This window comes from Carya illinoinensis, chromosome 8 (assembly GCF_018687715.1).
Source record: "Carya illinoinensis cultivar Pawnee chromosome 8, C.illinoinensisPawnee_v1, whole genome shotgun sequence".
In the NCBI taxonomy this organism is placed as follows: Eukaryota; Viridiplantae; Streptophyta; class Magnoliopsida; order Fagales; family Juglandaceae; genus Carya; species Carya illinoinensis.
Window position 1 is genome coordinate 25116100 of NC_056759.1, and position 18892 is coordinate 25134991.

At 36.5% G+C, this 18892-nt stretch overlaps 3 protein-coding genes across 3 annotated transcripts; all 3 read right to left on the reverse strand.

The window, feature by feature from the left end:
• Window positions 1-5931: 5931 nt before the first annotated feature.
• LOC122274528 lies at window positions 5932-6486 on the reverse strand. The gene has a single exon (XM_043083564.1). The coding sequence runs from the start codon at window positions 6484-6486 to the stop codon at window positions 5932-5934; it is 555 nt and encodes a 184-aa protein (XP_042939498.1).
• A 122-nt stretch (window positions 6487-6608) lies between these two features.
• Window positions 6609-10043, reverse strand: LOC122274529. Its single transcript, XM_043083565.1, has 5 exons — window positions 9084-10043; window positions 8490-8814; window positions 7924-8069; window positions 6839-7881; window positions 6609-6750 (listed from the first exon to the last, which is right to left on the reverse strand). Exons 1-5 carry the CDS (start codon window positions 10041-10043, stop codon window positions 6609-6611), a joined length of 2616 nt encoding a protein of 871 aa, XP_042939499.1.
• On the reverse strand, window positions 10040-11294 carry LOC122274531. The gene is made up of 3 exons (XM_043083566.1): window positions 10853-11294; window positions 10560-10723; window positions 10040-10324 (listed from the first exon to the last, which is right to left on the reverse strand). Exons 1-3 carry the CDS (start codon window positions 11292-11294, stop codon window positions 10040-10042), a joined length of 891 nt encoding a protein of 296 aa, XP_042939500.1.
• Between the last annotated feature and the right edge of the window lie 7598 nt (window positions 11295-18892).

An 18892-nucleotide genomic window follows, 5' to 3' on the forward strand; every position in this document is an offset into this window, starting at 1 on the left:
GTAAGTAAGATCCAAACGCCACTAGATAAAAGCATATTAAAACTCAAACAATATGTATAAAAGAATGCAAATGCACATAACCCGTAAACCACATTTTTCCACGCACACCAAAAAAAAAATCCCATTTGGCCCTAAAAACTTATTACTTTCCAACTCACGCCAAAAGTCTCATTTGGCCCAAAACATATCCTTTAAACACAACCTTGCCATTATCCCCGATAACGGCTCAAAAACCAAACCATCAGAGCACTGTAAGTGGGAATCGCAGGCGGGACTTTACCACCATCCCTGCTCACTATCGTTCCTACGTGTGCACTGTAGGCGGGAATCATAGGCGGGATTCTACCACCGTCCCTGCTTACCACCATCCCTACGCGTGCACCGTAGGTGGGAATCACAGGCGGGATTCTACCACCGTCCCTGTTTACCAACATCCCTACACGTGCCTCTGACTCAAACCAGTCAATCCAACCGTTCACATATACCATAAATCATTTCCAGCTTATAAGCCCAGTTTTCATTTTACAAACACATGTACATGCATGCAACTACACGAAAATCCGGTTTTCCCTTTTTAAACATGAACATGCGTGCACTATACAATGCAAACATCAAGGCACAAATATCTCAAGCAAATATCAACATCAACCAAACAACTCCGTCCTCAATCCATCCGACCCCCGAACTCCTCGGACTCAGTCCAGAATCAATCAACCAGTCCAATAATTTATTGTAAGAACAAAAATATATATTTAAATCTAAAATAGAGTTTGAAAAATACTTACAGCGCTATAAGGTATTTTTTGAAAGCTCACGACGTTGCAAACGGTGGAGAAAAAGCAACGTAACAGTGTATTTTACACTGTGGCTGTGGGTTATAAATTACCCACTTCCGAACGGGGACAAACCAAGACACGAAATTGATAGGGAAAGGTCTAGAGATGTTTATGAAGCTAATGAAAATGAGCTTTGGCAGTGGGTGACGGTGGAAGTGCAAAAAGGGGCAGATTGGAGTTGAGCTCGTGGGAGCTGCTCCGGCAACGGATCGGGGCCAGAAATGGGTTGTTTAGAATGGCAAGAGGTAGGTGATGAAGTGGTAAAGAGATGGTGGCCGGAAGTGGAACGATGGCGGAGGAAAAGCACAAAAACCATGCAGCTTAGAGGAGCTCGTGGCTGCTAACAGTGGCTCGAATGAAGGTGAAACTTGGTGGAAATGTTCACTGGTCGGAGGGGAACAAAACTGGGTGGGTGATGTCGGCCACGTCGCCGGCGAGCAGCGGTTCTGGGCTGAGGAAGCAACCGGCGACAGAGAGATAAGGGAGAGCTGGTGCCGTGACTTCCAGCCGTGCGTGGCGGCTAACGACTGCACGAGTTGGCCTGAAAATTGAGAAAGGTGATCACTGGCCGAAGGGGAGTCGACCGATGGGGGCAGTGCACTGCATGGCAGCGGGATGGCGGTGAACTGGGCGATGAAAGAAACGGACGGAAATGGGGGAACTGGGTCGCGAGCACGAGGGGAAGAAGAAGAAAGAAAAGAAAGAAAAAAAAAAGAAAAGAAGAAAAAGAGAAAGAAAAAAGGAAAAAGGGAAAAAGAAAAAGAGAAAAGAAAAGGTGGAGAAAAGAAAATGAGGTCCAGTCCTCACCTCCAGAATCCAAAAGCTGATCCAACGAAAACGATTTTAAAACCATAAAACAACTAAAATAAATTAAACACCACATCAAATAAAATAAAACCAATTTAAAATACAATAATTTAAAATAAACGAACCAATATATTAATTAAATTAAAAACTCTTTCAGTGAAAATATACGTAAAAACGAGGTATTACAATAACTATAGTAATTTTTGATACGTTTGAATTTAAGTAAATTTGTATTTAACAATTCTAGTACTTAGTTATTTGACTTGACTTATCCTCTGTGTCTTTTGTCTTACACGTATTGCATGTTCACACATTGGGGTGCGTGACTCATGTTGTCATCATCCCAACGCCTCGATTTCCACATATCTATACGTGGGAGTTGGGGGCGTCACACTCGATGAGTACTTGTTTAGGGAGAATAGACTCTTCGTATCTAATAGTTCTATGCGTGAGTTACTTGTGCGTGAAACATGTGGAGGTGGTTTGATGGGTCATTTTGGTGTAAAGAATACTTTAAACGTGTTGCATGAACATTTTTTTGGACAAAGACGAAACGTGATGTGGAGAGAGTTTGTACTAGATGCATTACATGTAGGCAGGCCAAATCTAGAGTCCTACCACATAGATTATACACTCATTTGCCCATACCTAGTGGGCCTTGGGTAGATATTTCTATAGATTTTGTTTTGGGCTTGCCTAGGTCAAGGAAAGGTAGGGATTCGATTTTTGCTGTTGCTGATAAGTTTTCTAAGATCCATTAAAGGAACCAGAGTGGCCATTAAAATATTTATTGCAAGTTCAAGAGGGGCTAATCACAAGATCAAGAGTTAAGAAGATAAAAAAAAACAATACAAGAATTTGTGCAATCCATTTGGGCCGAGTTTACAAATTCATTGAGTAAGACCCCAACATTCAAGTTGGGCTTGAAAGAAAAAGAACCAGTTTTAATCCATGTGATACAAGCTACAGAGGGGGTGGCATAGCCTAGGGTTTAGTGTAGACTCATTATTTCAGTAAGTACAGGCATGTGGGCCTATTTTATGTTTCTATATTTAATTCATTAAGTAGACTTCTTTTATTAGCTATAGGCATGTAGTTTATGATATTTTGGGCTTGAAGATGTTTAGCCCATGTCTTTTAATTAATGAAGGCCTTAGTTGGCCTAGGGTTTCATGTTAGTCAGCCTAGGATTTCATGAAGGGATTAAAAATAGCTTTGTAGCTACATTTTACACAAGTTTTAATATTGAATGAAATTTCAGAGAACTTTTCAGTTTTTTCTACCTGTTCTTAATTGAACTACTAACTTATCAAAGGTAAAACCTTTGTTGCATTCTCACCAAATCTAGGTTCTTGAAACAATATTTCAATGCATCTAGATCCTCTTTACTTGATTTTTGGCTTTCTTAGGTAAGTTTTCAATTTGATTGTAGGTTCAAGGGATTTAAATCCCACAGGTTCACATCAGTGGAGGTAAATGACTATGATCATGTTCTTCTACACATCATTTTATGTAAAAGGTAAGGTTTCTTTTTGTAACTATATATATGCAATAAATGCTCGTAAATGTATATATGTATGTATCAGCCATTATTGATAGCCCCTTTTTTACAAAGCCTATTTATGATAAAGGAAGTTTCATATGGTTTTAGAACTGCATGGATAATGAAGTAATTGAGTATTATGTAGTATGATTATACATTTTAAAGAATGAAAGACGAGGTAAGATAAGGTTAAAGAAAAGAAAAGAAAATAGGTCATATGACAATGAGGATTGTACCATGAGGTTAGGATGGATTGTAACATCGGAATGCATCATTGGTAGTTATGGGAAGAACCATCGATCACAAGGTAGCCAACCCTAAAACATGGAGGTTAACAGTGTGTAAGCCCATTAAGGATGCAGTTAAGGAAATGAATGATTAATGCTTTGAGGTTGAGGAAATGAATGTTTTTCTTTGATTCTTGAGATAAATGTTTTATGTATGATTAAAAGTAATGTTTTTCAATAATGTTAATGTTAACTGAAATCCTAGATTGCTAATTTGTTTACGACATGATATGGTTATTACTAAGTATTCGACTCATTTGCATTGTTTTTATATTTTTCCACCTCAAATGAAGAAGTTTATGATGATACTGTAAGCGAGGATGTTGTCTGGGGGTTGACATTGACAATGAAGCTTGAGACACTGAGAAGGGATTTGATCTTATCTTTGCATTTCCAATGATTTATTTTCTATATTCCATAATTTGTAGCTCGTGAAAATTTATTTTCAATTTCAATAAATGCTATCAAATAAATATTTATCTTTGAGAGAGTTCTTGTTATAAAGCATTCTGAATTATTTTATAAATGTATGGGATTTTATATATTTGGTGCAAAGAATAAAATGTTTTAAGATTAGTAACATTTAGTTCATCTAGCTTTTGAAGCCTAGAGGGCACTGGTTGTGAAATGCATTTAAAACATCTAAGTACCTCAAAAAGATTTTCCTTTTCCCAAAAAAAAAAAAAAAAAAAAAAAAGAGCAGTAGCTAATCCACTATTCACTCCAAAGTCTTTATGGCTCAAACCTTCTGAGATAGTGTTAGAAACTCCAACAAAAGAGAAACTACCAAACTGCCTCAAAAACTCGTAGGCTAGGGCTTGAGAGAGAGAGAGAGAGAGAGAGAGAGAGAGAGAGCATAAGATACGGTTTAGGCGAGGGAGAGAGCATACTACTTTAATCATTCATCAAGAGTTATAAAAGTTCAACAGAGAGAGAGATGAAGAAAAACTAACTTTGATCAGCACTAGGATGAAGACGACAAAGTGAGGAAGATGACGACACGTGGCAACAGAGAAGGTTAGGGTTTTAGAGAGAGAGAGAGAGAGAGAGAGAGAGAGAGAGAGATCTAAAGCCTAAAGGAGTGATTTGAGAACGGTTTCGAAAAAATGACTCCGTTTTGGTTTATCAAAACGGTGTCGTTTTGATATTTGGAGATTCTTTTTAGAAACCTGGTACCCGGTGCCCAGACCTAGTGCACTCAAGTTTTTTCTGCGGTTATTGGCCAGGGTTTGTTCCGAGCCGGAACCTAGTTATCCGAGTTCCAAACCAGGCCTGGAAAAAATCTGACCCAGATGAACAATCTTATATTTTACAACTCTACTTAAAATGAAGAGTAATCATGTAAAATTAAAATTATTTTTTAATAAAATAACCTGTCTAAAGAAATTTACAAAAATTAGCACCGCTCGCTGAGTATAAAAGAAAAACACAAAAGACGAGTTCCAGTACCTAGAAACCATTAGTACTAAAACTTGACCATCCTTAACCTGACTAAGAATAAACATAACAACATCAATACCACAGCCATTCAAAGTTTTGGTAGCTTAGTTTTATATTAAATTCATTCAATTTTTAGTTGAAAGTTAGACTTTAGAGGATATCAATTGAGATTTTTGTGAAAAGTGAAATCCTAACTTGTTAGGACTTGCAAGAAATTTCAGGGGTTTTTTGAAGATAGAAAATTGTTTAGATGGTATAAAAGATTAGAAGAAAGAAGCATTGAATTAACAAAAGGTGAAGTGAGAGAGATGGGGAGAGGAGGAAGACAATGTATAGTGGTGAGCACCGACTTAGGCAGAGTTCGATTCTCCCAAATCCGACTTCGACTCTGACTTTATAAGTTGGAGTTCAAATTCAAACTGACTCCTACAATTTGTATAGACTCTGATCCAACTCCAACTAGATTTGGGCTTTATTTGATTTTTTTTAGCTTCATATTTAGTCAATTTTAAAAAAGAATTTTTTGTGGGTTCTCAAATTTTAATTTTTTCAAAAAGTTAAAAACTAAAATTAAATCATTCACTACTAATTTACTTCTATACTAATATCTAATTTATTTTTATAATCGACTTATACTACAGTCTCTAGTTACATGTTATCATACTATAGTATCATATATTATTTTTAGTATCTATTTACATGTTATTATACTAATATCTAACTTATTTCTAACGTAATGATATTCTAGACTTTTTAGTGTCTAGTTATAGGTTATTATACTTTAGTAAATTAGTATATGTGTTATTAACTTATTATACTAGACTTATTTAAATACTAATATTTAACTTATTTCTATACTTGATTATGTATGGTAGTAATACTATGATGTTTACATATATTAAACTATCATTAGTCTATTTTTTTTTTTTTTTTTTTGAAGAGAAAACCTGATCTCATTAATAAAACAGTTACCAAATACACTGAAGTTAGCATGAAATAGACAATCCAAGCTAGAGAGTTACAACATTTCCTTGGTAACTATAGTACTGATACATGATGGACACACTTCTATATCATAAAGATCCTCAGAGCATAACAGTGCATCTCTCACTAGATAGTGAGCTGCTGAGTTAGCCTCCCGAGGAACATGTGATACAGACCAGAGGCTGTAGTCATTGAGAAGCTGTCTTGCATCTCTAATGAGGCATCCACCTAGGCTCCAGTTTAGCTTGTGGTTCTTCAACAGGTCCATCACTTGTTTTGCATCCCCTTCCAAGTAGATGCTTTTCAGACCAAGCTCTCTACAGAAGACTGCTACTAAGAGTACACCATATGCTTCAGCATCAAAGGGAGATCCTTTAAGGAGCCTGTTTGCACGAAGAGCTCCAATGACCCAACCTTGATGATCTCTGACAAGAACTCCTATGCCTACTTTTCCTTCCCTTGAGTTAACAGCTGAGTCCCAGTTGACTTTGAATCCTTCAGCATCAGGTCTTGACCAAGTGAGGTTCCTTGCTGGGGCATTGCCATTCGGATTTGTTGGTTCTTTGAGTGCCTCCATATAGTCTGTCATTTCTGTTTTTGCCTGTTAATACACACATGTGGGATGTGTGAAACCTTTTCCATGAATGAACTCGTTCCTTCTAGTCCATATTCTTCTTGCAGTAATGGCCATCTCCGAAAGGTCTAGTGGTTCTAAGGAAGCTGCCATAAAGAACCACATATCGAAGAAGAAGTCACTGTGATGAGACATCTTTTGCACCTTTTTTCCCCCTTGATTCCACACATTTGTGGCTGCACTACACCCCCATGGAGCATGTCCTGAGGTTTCTGCCTCCTGCAAACATATGAAACATGTGTTGTCTTCCACAATCTTTCTTTTTTTCAGATTGGCCTGGGTGGGAAGGGCCTCATTGCAGGCTCACCATAAGAACATCTTTGTTTGGGGAGTTGTATCCAATTTCCAGATGGCCTTCCAAAACAGCTTATTCTTGTTTCTATCTGATGTCTCCCCTTCCATTTCTCTGTCTAGCTCTTTAATGAAATGGTATCCACTCTTAACTGTGTATAAGCCATTGTTGGTAAATTCCCACACCAACCTGTCTTCCCTTCCCCCTTTACTTAAAGGTATGGTTTTAATGTTCTCAACTTCGTGTTGGTTGAATAATTCATGGAGAAGAGAGTCTTCCCATTCCAGTCTTTGGGGATCTATGGGGTCACTGACTTTTTCACACCAACAGTCTTCATCTCGGGTTGATAGTACCATGTGATTATGTGAATGAGGTAACCATCTGTCAGACCATATATTCACTTTGGATCCATTCCCAATCCTCCACATGAGACCCTTCTTTAACAGATTTGCTCCAGCCTTGATGCTTCTCCATACAAAGGAAGGCCTTGATCCCATCTGTGCTTCTGTGAAATCCACTCTACTGAAATACTTCTGCTTAAGAACCTTGGCCATCAAGGAGGATGGATTTTGTATAATACGCCACCCTTGTTTGGAAAGTAAAGCTAAATTGAATAGCCTCAAATCTCTGAAGCCAAGGCCTCCTGAGCCCTTTTCAGTGCTGATCTTGTCCCAATTGACCCATTGTATTTTTGAGGTCTCCTCATCAAATCCCCACCAGAACTTTCTGAGCATTTGATTCAGCTTGTTAGAGATGGACAAAGGAAGAAGAAACATCCCTATGGTGTAAGTAGGGATGGCTTGCAAGACTGCTTTTAGAAGAACCTCTTTCCCAGCTGCAGAAAGGTGCTTTGTCTTCCAGTTGGCTATACGAGCCCAGGTTCTGTCTATGAGGGAGTGGAATGTGGCTACTTTTGATCTGCCCACCAATGCAGGAAGGCCCAGATACCTTTCAAAGGTCCCAGAAGATTTAATCCCTGCTACTTGCAATAACTGAATCTGTGTTGACTGGCTTGTATTCTTGCTAAAGAAGATAGATGATTTTTCCTTGTTCAAAACCTATCCAAATGCCTTCTCATACTGGCTAAGAATATTGAGTACACAGCTGAGTTCCTCAGGAGCTGCTTTGAAGAATAAGAGGCTATCATCTGTAAAGAAAATGTGGTTCACAGTGACAGGTCCTCTTCCAATTGGGACAGGTGTGAGGTTACCACAAAGCTCGGCTCTATTGAGGAGACAGGTAAGAGCTTCAGCACAAAGAATAAATAGGTAGGGGGACAAAGAGTCCCCCTGTCTAAGGCCCCTGGAAGGCCAGAAACACTACTAGGCTTCTCCATTTATGAGGACTGAATAGGACACTGAATTAAGGCAATTCTGGATGATGTTTGTCCAGTGGTTAGGGAATTCCATCTTTTTCATGATAGTTTCAATAAAGCTCCATTCAACCCTATCATAAGCCTTATTCATGTCTAATTTGAGTGCCATGAAGCCTTTTTTCCCTTTCATTCTAGAGTTCATAGAGTGTAAAATTTCGTAAGCCACAATGGTGTTATCAGATATTAACCTGCCAGGCATAAAGGCACTCTGATTGTGAGAGATAAGTCTAGGGAGAATTACTTTCAATCTGTTGGCTATTGTTTTGGATATGATTTTGTACACTACATTACAGAGACTGATGGGTCTAAAATCAGTAACTCTTTTAGGGCTCTTGACTTTGGGAATTAGAGTAATGAGTGTGTCATTTAACTCAGAAATGGAACCACCATGATTAAGGGTTTGGAGGGCTAGCTTGTACACATCTTCACTCACTACTTCCCAGTGTTTTTGGTAAAAATGGGCTGGAAAACCACCGGGGCCAGGAGACCCCAATGGGTTCATTTGTACAACAGCAGCTCTGATCTCCTCTCTATTGAAGGGAATCATAAGCCAGGTCTTCATATCCCCTGCTAGCTTAGTATCCATGGCACTTAAACACTCATCAAAGTTAGAAGGCTGAGAAGTAGTAAAGAGAGAAGAGAAATACCCTATGAAGACTGCCCCAATCTCTGTCTATTCAGTGATAGTTCTCCCATTTGGATCCTCTATTGCTTTGATAGTATTGGTTTTCCTCCTTTGGCTGGCTTGCATATGAAAGTACTTGGTATTTCTATCACCAAGTTTGAACCAGTGTTGCTTTGCCCTCTGCCGCCACTTTAAGTCATTCACTGTCAAGTTTTCCTCCACTTCCCTCTGAAGCTGTTTCATTTGGGCCAGGTGATCACCCGTGCCAGTTTCTTGGAGGTAACCAAGTCTTGCCATTCCTTTGTTGATTGCTGGTGGCGTTCCTGTTGCCTCTTGTTGTTCCAGTTCTGCAGGTCTCTTTGACAAATACCAAGTTTCTGCCTTAACTGTTTTACCTTTGTTTCTCCTCCTCCATCCTTCCTCCAGGCCTTGGCTATTGTCTTCAAATAGTCTTCTCTCATTTCCCAGGCCACTTCATATCTGAAACAGTTTCCTCTTTTCTTTCCCTTAAGGCCCTTTGTGTGCTTTTCAATTACTAGAGGGGAGTGGTCAGATTGAATTGCTGGAAGTGTAGTGCTCGAGCCACTCTTGAAAAGGTCACTCCATTCCTTATTAGCAAATGCTCTATCAATCATTTCCTTAATGAAAGCTTTTCCACCTCTATTGCTGGACCACGTGAACCTCAGTCCCTGTGAATGGATGTCATTAAGACCACAGTAATCTATAGCTCTTCTGAAAGTTTCAATTTGTCGATAAGGCCTACTTGCTTCTCCCACCTTTTCCTTTTGGTGCAATATCTCATTAAAGTCACCTGCACAGAGCCAGGCCATGGGGTTAGGGGGTTTTAGCATTTGCAACAGTTGCCAGTTACTATTCCTCTTAGCCGATTCAGGGTGTCCATAGAAGCCGGTGAATTGCCAAGTTGGTCCAAGATCACCTTCTTGAATTAGTGCACTAATATGCCATCTTGTGTAGTTGATTATTTTGACCTGCCAAGTTTCCCTCCACAGTAATGCAATGCCTCCACTCATTCCTACACAGTCCACAGCAAAACAACCCTCCAACTTCAAACTTCTTCTAAACTCTTCAAGTCTCGATTTTCTGCTCTTAGTTTCCATAAGGAAGACTAAGTTGGGCCACTTGTCCTTAGTTAAGTTTCTAAGGACACTAACTGTCCGAGGGTTCCCAAGCCTTCGGCAGTTCCAAACAAGTATACTCATTGGGGCAGGCAGGGCTGGATACCAACCTCTGCCATTGCATCGTGGTTTTCCTTGTTATCCTCAATTCTCTTAGTTCTTTTTTCCCCAGGGACATTCTCATTCACCTTCCTCTTACACCCCCTCTTATAGCTAGTTCTCGAAGCCTGGTTTGAGATATCGGCCAACAGTTCTGCTGCATTCACTTCATTGTATGAACCTCCTTGTCTTGCAATTCTTTTCCATTTCTTAGCCTTGTTCTTCAAACTAGCCGTACCATGAGTCCTATATTCACCTTCTTCTTGCTAGTAAGCTGTCATCTTGCTAATACTAGAGTTCTTGATCTTAGGACCACCGTGCCCCACCCTAGACCCTTCCTTACTTTTAGCTGTTGTTTTATTCATTTCACAATCTAGCATCAGTCCCTACTCCTCTAGGTGTTGTCAAGCCAGGTTCTATATCCATTTCCCCGTTAGGGCCCTGTGGTCTTTGAGAACTAGTTTTTACCCCTGCTACACTATTTCCCTAGACATGGACTACCTCATTGTGATCTAAAAGTTCACTTTTGACCTGAACTGATTTAGGGACATCTAGGAAAGGTCCAACATAGTTACCTTTATCCAAGCTTCCTTCATTTAACTGTTGTGTGCTGCAGGCTCGAAGGTCCTTTTCCTTCTTTTCCGCTGGTAAACTTCCCTGTTGTCCTGACTTAGTCTGTTGATTGACAGCTTGAGGGCTTTGCCATGTCGCTTCTCTGACATCTTCCTCTCTTTCTCTTTGTTGCTTCCCATGCTGTTTTTTTTTTTTTTCCCCACCGGAGCCACCATACTTACGGCTATCAAAGAAGTTTATGTTCCTCGGCTGCCCACGGAGCCAGGGCCCGAACTGTGTTGGAGCTTCCTCCTCACCTCGATGCTCAGGCCGCAGTCTGGTGCAATCTTTGCCTTTGTGAAAAAGTACCCCACACTGGAAACAGAAATTCTGCAGCCTTTCATACTTAAATGAAATCCAGTGCTTCTTCTCTCTAAACTTGATCCATTTCCCTCGTAGGAGAGGTTTATGAATGTCTACCGCTACCCTTACTCTTAAGGTTCTCCCCCATGCACGTCCATCTGCTTCAGTGTCCACTCGTATTACGTTTCCAATGGATTCCGCGAACTGTTCTCCAAGTTCTTCTGTCATGGTGGCTAGTGGCAGGTTGTGGAGTTGAACCCAGAAGGGTTCATACGCAAAATGTAGCTCATTTATTGAGGCTGTACCATCCACTTCTAGCATCGTGAGGAGGTGTCTGTCAAAAAACTAGGGACGACCACTAAGGACTTTCTCTTTGTCTGCCTGAGTTTGGAACTCGATCAGAAAACTCTGGTCTCCCAACTCTTTAAACCTGACCTAGCCTTCCAAACTCCATATTTGAGACATTGTGATTCTGAAAGCTTCACTATTGATTCCTTTTTCTGTCATTGCTCTACCGACTATATAATGTTGTCCTCTTCTTTTCTCCTCCACTGAAAAATCTTGTTTGATGTGAAAACAGGACTTTTCTTCCTCCGATAGGTGAAGTCTCTCCCATCTCTTTGCCAGCTCCTCTGCCTCCATGTAATTACGTTCAGCCGTGATATACGAAGAGCACTCGATACAGAAACTAAGTAACAAACTAAAAAACTCACAGGGTGTGAGACGTAAAGCCTTTGAGACCAAAGGCACTAAACAACCTCACACTTTCTCCTAAGGGAAAGGAAGGACTCCTTCGTATCCTTGTTTTTCGAATGGGTATCATTAGTCTATTTATACTATAGTATAAGTATATTATTTTATAATAATTAGTTCATACTAGTATATGAACTTTGTTACTCATCACACTACAGACTACACTTATTTTTAATTTTTTTAATTGTTTTTGGTTTCATTTCTCCTAAACTAATTGAGTTATTACACTCATCATCTATACACCACATATTTGGTAAGGGAAAAAAATTAAAAATTATGTATGGTGTGTGGTGTGTGGATGATAAGTAGAATCTTTTTATAAATAAATACATATTTTTATAATATATGTACAATATCATAGTTAGAAGGCAAAGTCAGAGTCGGAGTCAGCATAAAGTTGGAGTTGGATCGAAGTCGGTCCAATGACTCCTCCGACTCCGACTAAAAAATTTAAAAAAAAAAATCAACTCCAAATCTATTTTGTCGGAGTTAGATTTTCAAATTTTTGTTCAGCCCTAACGGTGTGTTTGATTTTAAAATAAGAAATTATATTTCTAGTCATATGGAGTGCAAGTTTCCCGCACTCCATATAAAAAAAATGGGTAAATAGTGGGATCCATAGGATCACATGAAAATATTACTGTTTTAGTGGTGGATCCTACTTTTTTTTCAAAAGAAATTGATAGGGCTTGCACATTCTAAAATTGTATCTAGAATTACTCTTTTAAAATGGACAAACATCTTGTATTTTTTATCTACCGTAACAAATGATAAAATACTAAGATGAGAAATATGTAAATATTAATGAGATAATTTGTAAATAGTAGCGAAATGATTTGATTTAAGATGATTTATGGGGTTTTAGAAAATGAGAGAAAAAAATTTGAATAAAAATATTACAAAGTTAAAATATTGTTAGAATATAATTTTTATTTTAATATTAGAAAAATTTAAATTATTTTTTGTTTTTTTCATGTGAGTTTGGAAAATTATAATGATTAGGTAATTATTTGATAAAAAGTTAAAAATTAAAAATTAAAAAATATTTATATTTAAATGGTGTTTTAATATTGAAATAAGATGAGATGAGATATGATAAGATGACTTGAAAGATCTATAAAACCAAACGAGATCTTTAAAACCACATTTACACCTATGGGTGTAAAAAAAAATGGAAAAAAGGTCCAGAACCAATTTTGGTAATGGGAAAACTGGTTGGAACCGATCCAGGAACTAGTTGGAACTGATTCGGTTCCCGTTCTAGGCATTTTAGGACCGGACTGGACCGGTTCGGTTTAATATGTATTTTAAATTATTTTTTGAAATATTATATAGAATATTTTTATATTATATATAATTTTTATATATAATATATATAATAATATAAATTTTAATTATATATAAGTTAATATTATTAGAATTTATAAAATAAAATTTTAATTTTAAACATGAAAATTTAATTGATCAAATGCTTTAAATATAAAATATATATATTAATAACATTTTATCATAAGAACCACTTAGATTGAGAAAAAATATTTAAAAATAAAATTGATAAATAATAAATTAATTTAAAAATAAACTGAAACTATAAAACTTTAAACTAAAATTAATAAATCACACCAATATTTTTCATCAATTAAAATCAGTTTAAAATTGAAAAAAAAATCATAGATATCAAAATATTTGAATTTATATACCAAAATTGTCAATAAGATTACAAAAATATTATTTATCAAAAAAGAAGGAAAATCACTAAAATTTTGTTAATTTATTACCAAATTTTTATGGCCTAATAAATTCTCAATATATTCTTTTTGATATGTACATAATACATTAGTAAATTAGTAATACTAATATACATTAGTATATTATGTATATTAATTACAATTTACATTTTATGACCTAATACTAATAGTCTAATACCATATATTACTATTACCATTAGTAATATACTTTAAGTCTATATAAAGTATTAATATCACTATATATAGTAGTAACACACTAACACTATACTAGTATAATATAGATTATATAGTGCTAGTATATATTAGTTATAATAGTATTACTCTTATAAACCAACGTGTATTATATGACCACATTTAGCCGTCATAATTGAACAAGCCTTAGTCGTCAATTAATACCTTTGTACCCCTATATATATGGGTATATTTCTAAGTTGATATGATGGAAATAAGAATTCTCTCTCTCATTCTCGCTCTCTCTTTGTCTTTGAGGCTCTCTCTCTTTTCCATAACTTACAACACGTTATCAGCACGAATTCAACAAATTGAGCTTCGAGTTTTGCAACTCCAGTGGGATTTTCCCAGAAAACTGATTCCCGAAAAGATCAAGATGAGCTCACCATTCTTGATCAACGCGTACCCTTTCTCCGAGTACAAGGCAAACCCGAAGCAGATCGACGCCATGTATGCCACTCTAGCTTCGACTGGTTACAAGAATCGGGCCACCATGAACCCCACACCGAGAGGCTCAAGATCAGCAAAAGCCCCAAGGCAGTGTGCTCTGAATCGGCACAGGAGCCGGAGTCGGCAAGTATGGGCTGATTCAGATGCCGCTATCTATAGGGTCAGACGAAGTCGTCGATGGGTCTTCGTCTTTCAGATCTGCCAATCTGGGAGGGCCAAAACTAGGGGGCTCCTAGTGCCGTGATGAACCAAGCTCTGGCGAGTGGTTCGACAGGGAGTGCGCCGACTTAACCAAGATAGAGGGTGAGGGCTCGGCGAGATCAAGCCACTGCTGCGGATTGGGCGATTTGCGTTGCCCAGATGGGTAGGAGACAAATAAAAGCTTAGCTTTGATGAAGTGATCGCAACGAGCTGGATCTATGAATCTTCTTGGGGTTCATGATGTTGTACAATCTGATGACCAAGAAGAACCGTAGCAGAGTTTCTTCGGAGGTGAGAAGCGAGAGCGTGCAGACCGTCACCACGACCACCAACGAAGAATGTATATTTTTAAGTTTAGCTAGCTAGTGAAAAACTTGTTGACGGAGGTCAAGGGCTAGCTTACCTTCAGCTAGCATGCAGCCGGCCTGGTTGTACTGCTAACTAATTCTTCTTCTGACTAGCAGCTTTTCTGCTCATGTAAGTATGTTTCAACTACTTAAGTTGTTAAAATTTGAATTTCAACAAGAAAAAGAGAAGTCTCCCCGTCGGCCTCTTCATTCTCTAGAAAAAGAGAATATAAAGGAAAGTGAGAAGATGGACAGTTGGAACTGGGATGGATGAACACGAACTAGTTGGACTCCATCCTTGGACTGGAATTCTTCACAAAATTAATGAGATTTAACAGCACGAAGTCTGAAGCTAGTAGTCTTCTACTTCAAGTAAGTTTTTCAATATATTATTTGCAATCTCCAAGGTGAGTAGTAAAGATTATATTCATTATTATTACTTGATAAAATTCTATATTTATTCATATAGTTTACATCTCAATTATATCTATAGTAAATTTTTATTCACATATCTTATATACAAGTTCTATTTACTTTTTATACTTGTTATGAATTATTGATTATAAGATTCATCTAGGAATAGAAATGGAGCATCCCTAAAGGATCGCCCTAAACCAATAATTTTATTGGGTATCTCATTTTAAGTTTCATCTTGGAATAGAAATTGAGCATTCCTGAATGATCGCTCTGAACCAATAATTTTATTGAGTATCTCATATTAAGATTCATCTTGGAATAGAAATTGAGCGTCCCTGAAGGATCGCTCTAAATCAATAATTTTATTGAGTATCTTATAGTTTAAATGAGTGATACGTGTATCAAAAACTCATTATGATTAATGCACCTGAAGTTGCATAATTGAAATTGTGTAGAGAAAAGCCACTAAAGAATATATGTTTAAAATGAATTCCTCGAATTTGCTCATGAAGTAGCAGTATCGAGTATAAAAGTTCACAATATATTCTAAATTTATATCTGGTCTTCTAGTAGCTAAGCAAATAAATGAGTTTTTGTTAAGAAATCATTAGTCACGTCCTACTAGTTTCACACCATTCCCTGAAGTGAATGATATTGAATTTATATTATTTTATTCCCTGAAATGAAGAGAATGATGCATTTTATTCAAAGAAACTAAGAGATTAGACGTGGTAATGAATATCTTTATAATACTTTTATGATTTCGCGCCAGAAGCTCGTATTGAAAAAACTACCAGCTTTCTCTTTGAGATGATATTATACAATTACTGAATCAAATATTATGATGCATTAAAAGTGATATGATTCAAAATATATGTATGTTTTTCATAATTATCTTGATCATCCGAAATCAATTACGATAAGTCAAATAATTTTCATATGGACGTCCATAAAAGAACCAAAAGATTCTTTTATTATAAAATCTTCCTACCATGAGTGGAAAGAAAAATTTGCTAGAAGCAAATAAAATGAAATAATTCGGCATTATCTTGATTATCATAAGTGAACTGGAAGTTCAAATAATAATTAATTTATGGATGAAATAAGATAAAAGGGTCTCATATTTTAACTGCTAAAATCCCAATGAGAATTGAAGTCCCCGTAGGATAATTAAGAAATTTAGTAGTCTAATGAACATAAGACATGTCTAAAAGCATGTGAGACCTATTGATACAAAAGATAAAGTATCAAAAAGAGAAATGCACAAAGAAAACAAATTGGTGCTCCCGAAGAGGCCGTATCCACAAAACAAACAATAAGATCCATCCAAATTTTTTGTACGAAATTCTCCCATAAAACTCCTGAAGAGTATAATCCTCCTGAAGAGTGTCTCTTGAATAGGTTTTTCATGAAATGTCTTCCCTTGAAGAGTGACAGGTACCTGAAAATAACGAAATCTCGATACATTTCATGAATATTAGAAAAAATCTGGATAGAAATAAAACCGTTCGACAACGTATTTTCATATAAGATGGCACTTGACATTATCAGAAGTAATGAGAGAAAGTGAGCCAAGAACCGTCGAAGAATACCAACGTAAAATATTGGCCAAAATAGAAAGAAACAATTCCTGTAGAATTGATATCACTAGTAAAATGTGATACATATGGACTTGTAGTCCAAACACTTAAGAGGTGATGCTTGTTGAATATCAGTGGGTATTTGTAACAAGGAAATGAAAATGTGATATATAAATTACGAGTCGGTTTCTCGTAGAAATAATATTGATATGCTTTTGAAGTGGATGAAATTATATTGAAGTTTTTATTAGCTTGAAAGTTACCGAGAGTTTGGATATGTATGATTCACTGCATATTTATATGGATCATTGGATCATGACATATATATAAAAATCTCTGAAGGATATAAAATGCCTGAAACTTCTGATCTGAATACATCCATAAATATGTATTCTATCAAGTTTCAAAAAATCCTTTTATGATTTAAAACAATCCAAACGCACGTGGAATAAGCCATTTTCATATATTTTCAGTATCCATATTAATTTATTGTAGTTTATATAGATGATTTAAATGTCATTGAGGCTCCAGAAGAGCTCATGAAAACTGCACATATTTAAAATATAAATCTGAAACCCTTGCGGCTTTAAGGGGGAGATGAACGAAATTATTAGTTCTGAAATGCCATCTCTTAAATGTAATTAGAATTTCAGATTCATATTACAGTTTTATAAGAAGTGTGCATTATTAAAGGAGAAATAAAATGGAGTATACAGAATATCTACCAGAAGATAGGAACACAAAATGAATATTTGTGAAATATTATTTTATTGTTTCGAAACAAAATTACAGAAATTTGAGGCACTTCGCCTCATTTTTTAAACAATCTTACTTTTCAAAAATCTGCATGGCATCCTTATCTAAAAGAGTAGGCAATCGAAAAGAAGATTTAAGTAAGGATTTTAAATTCCTATTATCTTGCTTTATTGATCATATCTTCATGTTGGACTCTAGAAGAAGTCGCTGAAAAATAGAAATATTCTCGTGGAGTTTGTCAACCCCACAAGTTTTGAATTGTAGTCTCTGAGAAAATACGACAATGGTTGATGAATATCGGGTACTGAAACTCACAAGCTCGTAGATAGCTTCATTATCTGACTTATTAGTCAGATCATTATTGTATTGCATTATAGCACCTACAATAGAAGCAAAAATAACTGGTGAACGAGGTACAAAATACCTCATATATTGGTTATGAGAAGATTGCTGAGACATTGTAGAGTAAGAATGTAGAAAAAGATTGCAGAGTAAGAATGCAGAAAGATATTGCAGAGTAAGAATACAGAAAGATATTGCAAAGTAAGAATGCAGACTAATTACAGAAAAGTGAAGAAGATGAGATGCGAATGAAGATGAGCTGAATATTTCTTTCATAGAGAAAATTATGACAAAGCATATCAGGATCACTCATGAAGCATCTCTATATAAGATACAAGAGATGTAGCATCATAGCTCTGCAGCGCCTGACAGCTACAGAAGAGTTATAAAATCCTGTTATGCTAGTCTAGTCTAAAAAGATGGCCACCGTTTTTGTTGACAAAGGAGGTTAGCGGCTTAATTTTGATGATTTCTTCACTAACAATGTTATTTACAAGAACTCCAAAAGAGTATAACTCCAGAAAAGTAGTGAATTTAATGTTAAAATGATCTTGAATCAATATAGTGAATTTTTTTACCAAAACATTATCAACTGCTTCATTTAAAGGGTTGGTACACAATATTGAGATGCATCAACGCAAAGGCCTTTTACTATAAAGTCTTGAAGCCTTTTATATGGACAAAGCTCATTCCCTGAATATTCTAATGGTTGCTCGATCATTTGATGAGTAGAAAAGATCCATTTCATCTTTGTGAAGACGATGAAAAAATTCTTAGTCTTAAAGTACCTTATCTAAGTGCAATTGAAGCCCTGAATATGTGATTATTTTATCAATATGGATCAAGTCCACAATTAGTTGGATATACGGATGCAAGTTATCTTTCAGATCCACATGAGAAGATCATTGCAATTCATTTGGAGAAATGTGAAATTGATGTCAATCAGATACGGTCAAGTAATAATTTGACAAATTTATTCGCTAAAACATTACCAACTGCAACATTTAAGAAGATTATATAGAACATTGGAATACAAAAACTTGAAGACCTATTATCATACACTTTTCAGAAGGGAGTAATGTCTTGAAAACTTG